This window comes from Lolium rigidum, chromosome 6, assembly GCF_022539505.1.
Source record: "Lolium rigidum isolate FL_2022 chromosome 6, APGP_CSIRO_Lrig_0.1, whole genome shotgun sequence".
Lineage (NCBI taxonomy): Eukaryota > Viridiplantae > Streptophyta > Magnoliopsida > Poales > Poaceae > Lolium > Lolium rigidum.
In genome coordinates, this window is record NC_061513.1 from 304,982,017 (window position 1) to 304,988,434 (window position 6,418).

Here is a 6,418-nt window from a genome sequence, read left to right on the forward strand (position 1 = left end):
AGTTGTGCATGCGATACTACCAAGCATTTATAAACAGTGTTAGAAAAACCAAGCATTTATAAACAAGGTCGAGGAAAGTTTTATGTATATGGATGGAACTTCAAGGAAATTTCATCCGGTATCTATGAGCAGAGACTTCACAGCTGTCCAAACTCAAACATCCTAGCTTTTAAGTTTTCACTTACGGGTGGAACCTAACTTAGGCTGGTGCCAATGCATCACAGGTTATAGTCTCGTCATGTCAGTTTTTACCCTCACTCTCACCCCACTCTCACCCCACGGTGCCAGTGCACGGGCTATAGTGCCAGCTCTCACTTCTCTCTCCTCCACATCATCTTTTCTCTCTCCTCGACATCAGCATTTCTTTTTCAGATTAAAACATTCAAAATAATGCAAAAAATTATTTTATTCAACTAAAATTGTTACCGATTACATTATAAAAAAAATTTACATAAAAATTTGAAAAAATTACATAATCTAAGCATTAGCCCACACATGCTCAATCAAATCATGCTGGAGCTGTGTATACATCGGTGAGTCCCTCATTTCGTTGTCCATCTGAATCCTGGCTGCTAGGCTTGGTGGTGCATTGTTGTGTATCGCAGTGCCGACATTGGAATCAACTGTCTCATAGATGTTCTCCAAATTTGTATCACGCTCATCATCGATGATCATGTTGTGCAGAATGACACATGCACGCATGATCAACCCAAGAGTACGCCTCGAGTAGGAGCGTCCCGAACTGCTAGAATGTTGAACCTAGCCTTCAGCACTCCAAAGGCACACTCGACATCTTTGCGCCAAGCTGATTGAGCAGCAGTGAACAGTTGATGCTTTTCACTTTGTGGAAGAGTAACACCTTTCATGAACACCGACCAGGAGGGGTAGATGCTGTCGGCAAGGTAGTAACCCCAGTTGTACTCGTGTCCATTCACCGTGAAGTTCACTATGGGTGCTTCTCCCCTAAGCACATCACTGAACAACGGCGACTGATTGAGTACATTGATGTCGTTGTTGGACCCGGCCACTCCAAAAAGGCATGCCGGATCCAACGATCATACGACGCAACGGCTTCTAAGATTATGGTAGGGTGTTTGATGTCTCCCCTTGTGAATTGACCGGCATGCGCCACCGGGCGGTTCCTCCACCGCCAATGCATGCAATCGATGCTCCCTAACATGCCCGGAAAGCCACGCTCCTCGGCTTTCGCTAACCGTACGCTGAGTATCCGCGACGGTTGGTCGACGACAAAACTCTTCCCCGTAACAGTGAATGATGCCTTCACGGAATCTATCTAGACAATCCGATGAAGTTTGTCTAGCTAACTTAAGCCACTCATCTATCGTATCCGCAGCGGCTCCATAAGCTAATAAACTCAAAGCCGCAAGACACTTTTGTAGGGGAGAAAAACCAGCACGGTTGAGAGCATCAACTCTTTGGGTGAAATACGGAGAGTATTCACCCAATCTATCCACAATGCGTAGAAAAAGGGATCGCCTCATCCGATACCTTCGCCGCTCGGAGGATAAGCACAGTTGTCGGCAAAGTAGTCGTCGTAGAGCCGATCGTGGGCACCCAGACGATCACGCCTGATGAACTCTCGATGGCGTCGCGGCCGTCTTGGCTCAGCCTCGAGGTTGAGCATCGCCTCCTCATACTCCGCCTGGAATGCACCGATCATATCACCCTCCATTCCGTCGCTCGAACCGGCCGCTAGACGAAGACATGGCGTTGAGAGGAGTGGAAATGGAGAGTGGAGGAGATGAAGTGAGGTGTGGAATGAGTGAAACCATATGGGGGTATTTATAGGGGGTGGGGATGAAATTTTGGGGTTTTTGGCTTTTTTTCGAATTTTTGAGCCAACGAACGGCTACCCCAACGGCTAGCCGACGTGGACGAATCGATCGCGCCACGTCGCCTAGCCGTTACCCCTCCCTCTCGCCCCCGCTCTCGCCCCGACCCGCCGGCCGCACCGCTTCGCTCTCGCCCCCTCTCGGCGGCGACGCGGCGGCAGCGCCGGCGATAGCGGGCACTACCGCCGGGCGGTGGATCCACCGCCCCGCGCTGCCGTCTCGCCTCCCTATAGCCCCGCTCTCGCCTCCCGGCGGGCGGTACCACCCGCGCTGCCGCCCGCGTTGGCACCAGCCTTATGTGGTGTTTTGTTCCATATGGTACCGTGGAGACTTTGACTCGCTACCTCTAAGAGCATCTCCACCGGTGCTTTAAATAGAGCTCCTAATAGCTCTATTACGATTCTAGTGAGAGACACCGTTCGCACCGGCGCTCCCCAAAAACGCCGACATGTTTTGGAGTCTAATAAAAGCGCTGGCACTCCCGAAAGGATCCCTTCGCAAAGGGAGCGCCGACGTCCAATTTATGCTGAAAAATTGCACGTGCCCCACTTGCATGTGACACAGCCCACTAAAGATTCTCCCCTCTCCTACTTTTTCTGCCCCCACTTGCATGTGCATGCATGATGCCGGTGCCTCTATTAGGTTAACTGATGTGAGACGCGATCCCCAAATGCTAAGTGCATGCCAGGCTCCACATAGCCTGCTGTCGGCGTGCATGGCGACGCTTTTTTTGGGAGGGTCGGTGGAGATGCTCTAAGATCTTCAAAAATAATCACTATAGTTCATAGCCAGCTACTGAACCTTTGATAGTGTGACAAATTTATTTTTGGCTCTGGCTATAATTTTGAGGCTTGTTATTGTAGATGATGTCCTCTTTATCAAATACAAATTAGTTTTTTGAATACTTTATACAATTCTCGAAAAAAAATAGTACTCCCTCCGATCCCTTTTACTACTTTACTCGGATTGAGTACATCTCATTTTGGTTTATTTTCTGTGCAACACATATTACTACTCTATTTTATGTTTATTTCAGAATAGTAAACAACTATTTTAGTTTATATGTTTTCATTTCAGAAGCGCTGAGCGTCCCCCGGGGGATCAAATCGCGGATCCCCCGGGTGCGCAGCCGTCCGATGCGCGCTGATCTACATGATCCCCCTGTGTGAACGCACTGCACTTCTTCTCCCACGTGGTGGACCCTGCCCCGCCCCAACAAGAAAAGAAAAGCCCCCGTTTCCTCGTCCTCTATCCAAAGAAATAAATTGATGTCGCCGACACCGCTCCAAAACACAGGAAGACATGCTGCCACCGCCGATGCTACAAGCGGCCACCAATCTATCTTTCAACCTTCCTCCCCAATCTTCCAGGGGCGACCTCCGCCTCTCGATCACCTGCATCGACCACCGGCCCCGCAGCACCTTTGCTGCAAAAAACGCAATGCCGCTGCCCCTGCAAAAAATATCGGCAAAGTCCTCCGATGATACTTCTAAGATTGTAGCAAAATTCGTAGAGCGTATGGTTCAAAAACAAGAGGAAATTGTAGCAAAAGATTTGTTTGTATGTCGCAAATCCACAGAACACTAGGTGCAAAAGAAACAGACAATTGTACCAAAAGAATTCTTGGTATGTCGCAAATCAACAGAACGGCAGAGCAAGGTTGTAGAAAAAATTAAGAGAACATAGCAAAGAAAGTTCTTCCTCCATGCACCTCCGGCGGACGATGGGAGCATCAATAGCAGCCAGTCTGAGCAGCGAGGCCGCCCCTGGTAACATTGAGGGTCGCCCGTCGAAGCAACTCCGGCCGCTCGCTGGGCTTTGGTAGCAGCGCCGCCGGCCAGACGTAGCACGGCCAACAGACTTTGGTAGCAACCCCGCCGGACGGACGTAGCATCGTCGCAGGCCTCCGCCGCAGCTTATAGCTTATGAGTCTCTGTTTGTAGCAAACGCCGCCGCCGCTTGTAGCAAACGTCGCCGCCGCCTGTAGCAATTGGAGTCTCCGCTTGTAGCAAACGGCGCCGCCGCCTGTAGCAATAGGAGTCTCCGCTTGTAGCGAACGGCGCCGCCGCCTGTAGCGTCCGCCGATGCCGGTTGTAGCAGACCCGCGGGGGCGGACAGCTACATGGTTGCCGGCCCGGACGTCCGCGTCCTGGCCCGAGGCTGGCGTTGCCGGCCGGCCGCGTACTTCGCCCGCGTCCACCGCCGGTGACCACCCGCCTCACTGGCCGTCCGTGCCTCAGCCCGAGGCTAATGCTGCGGGTCGGACACGCCCATCGCCGCCAACTGCCCTCCCCTGTGGGTGCCTTGGCCGGAGAGAGAATAGAATTAGCGCATTTGTGCTCGCCGGAGAGAATCGGAGGGAGAGATTTGGGAAAAGTGGAGCGGGGGAGCAGAGCGAGTCAATGGAGATTACAGTTGCTGTGGACGAGAATCTTCTGGAGGAGCACATGAGCAGATAAGGCGGACGGGATTTTTCTCGCGGGGCGGTGGGCAGAGTGGGGCCAACTAAAACGCTGTCCACGCAATCTGCTCGCATCGGACGGTCACGCATCGGGAGAGCTTTGATCCCCCGGGTGATCGTTAGCATTTTCCAAAAAATAATGCCAATAGCAAATTCCAAAACCTTATCCCAAGCTCGTCGTCTTCCTCGAGCAGCCTCCCGCTCCGCTTCATATTTCTCCACACCCCGCTCACACGCCCACTCCCACCCCGAACCCCCGATGGCTCTCACGACGCACCCGCCGCTCCGGCTCCACGCGCGGCCTCCCGCCCTCGCCGCCGCCTTCCACCGCGGCCTCCCGCCGCGCCGAGCCCGCCTCCGCCTCTGCCGCTGCGCCGCCGACGCGGGGAAGGCGCAGGAGCAGGCGAGGAGGGCGTACCCGTACGACGAGATCGAGCCGAGGTGGCAGGCGCACTGGGAGGAACGCCGCACGTTCCGCACCCCGGACATTGGCGACGGCCTCGACACCTCCAGGCCCAAGTGCTACATCCTCGACATGTTCCCCTATCCGAGGTAGTTATCCGCGTCTCTCCTCCCCGGCCGCCGATTCGCACTCGAATTGTTCGAGTTCGCTATGGCTGTATATGTGGCTACTCTACTCTACCACGAATTTTGTAAAATTAAGACACAAATTGTTATTATGGCCTCGTTCAATTTCTGTTTACCCCACCGCGAATTTGTGCTCGAATTGTTTGAGTTTATCATGACGTGGTGTACATTGGTCTTGCAATTGCATGAAGTGGTGTAGTTGGGCCGTGATGGTCAAGGACATATGGGTCGAGCTAGGCACATGCGGTGTACTAGTGCACTAGCTAGTCAAAATGCACATATAGAAATCTTGAAGAAATCTGAAAAAAGTCCTAGACATAGACACAATAAATCAACCGTGCCTCGATGCTGAAATTTAGTTTTCCTGGATGCATAAACTCATCCTGAATTGAATCCCACTCTTAAGGTAGATAAATGTTCGTCGTGGTTCACATGATTTTGCAACTTGCCATGCAGTGGGGCTGGATTGCATGTCGGACACCCCCTCGGGTACACGGCGACCGACATTTTGTCGAGATTCAAGCGTATGCAAGGCTTCAATGTGTTGCATCCGATGGGATGGGATGCGTTTGGTCTTCCTGCCGAGCAGTATGCTATCCAGGTAACTCAAGCCCTCTTCCTCGTTCTCGTTGCTGAGCTTATTATCCTCTGTAAGTCTGTGTGTTGCTATGATCTGAATGGTGTACTCTGTGCGCAGACGGGAACTCACCCCAAGATTACAACGGCACGGAACATTGACCGCTTCCGCACACAGGTAATACTGTAGTGCACTTCGTTCTACATTGTATCTTTTGCTCCTTACGTATGGTAGATGTTGCATATTTACAGTAGCAAGTCAAGCCTGATACCTGTATTAGGTTGCATAAACAGAACAGAGCATTACACACTGCCTTGATTAGCTCTGCTACTAAGTTAGGCATGATACCTGAGCTGCACTGCAAATATAGCAGTACTGTTTTTTAGTTAAACAAGATGTTGTAGTGGTGGAATCATTGCTAAGGTGTTTTTATTTACATTGCTAGACTTGGGGAAATACTTTTGTACTTATACGCATGGGTATGGGTGTTTCTGTCACCTTTATAGATGGGATCTTCCTGTGTGATCTGTGATGCTCATAGGGTGCTTTTTTTGATTGGTCAGCATGAAATCTTTCCTATTAGTTGTACCCTTGCCATGCATGTCCCGTGGCTCATAGCCTAAAAGTTCTCCATGCAATATAAGCTCTCCTTTGATTCATAGGATAGGAAAATCATAGGAATAGGAAAAGTATAGGATTGGAATGTCATGGCTACTTGAATCCTATGGGAAGATGAAGTGTGTTTGATTGTAGCAAAGGAAATTTTCCATGAGGTATGACCTCATGTTTTTTTCCTATAGGATTTACACTACAAGATTCCTATAGGATTTGTTCCTATCGGATATGTTCCTATGATTCAAACAATATGTGTAGGAAATTTTCCTATAGGATTCAAATCCTACACAATTCCTATGAAATTCCAATGAATCAAAGGAGCCC

General features: G+C 50.6%; 1 protein-coding gene across 1 annotated transcript; it reads left to right on the plus strand.

Annotated features, from left to right (window-relative positions):
• Positions 1-4,573: 4,573 nt before the first annotated feature.
• Positions 4,574-5,714, plus strand: LOC124664531 (leucine--tRNA ligase, chloroplastic/mitochondrial-like). Its single transcript, XM_047202031.1, has 3 exons — positions 4,574-4,866; positions 5,359-5,503; positions 5,600-5,714. Exons 1-3 carry the CDS (start codon positions 4,574-4,576, stop codon positions 5,666-5,668), a joined length of 507 nt encoding a protein of 168 aa, XP_047057987.1. The 3' UTR covers positions 5,669-5,714.
• Positions 5,715-6,418: the final 704 nt, after the last annotated feature.

Bases quoted from the DNA above. Each gene is read 5' to 3' on its own strand.
- LOC124664531 (XM_047202031.1), top strand. From the start codon at position 4,574: ATGGCTCTCACGACGCACCCGCCGCTCCGGCTCCACGCGCGGCCTCCC. The intron at 4,867-5,358 runs GTAGTTATCCGC...CTTGCCATGCAG, and splicing joins GACATGTTCCCCTATCCGAG to TGGGGCTGGATTGCATGTCG. The intron at 5,504-5,599 runs GTAACTCAAGCC...CTCTGTGCGCAG, and splicing joins CCGAGCAGTATGCTATCCAG to ACGGGAACTCACCCCAAGAT.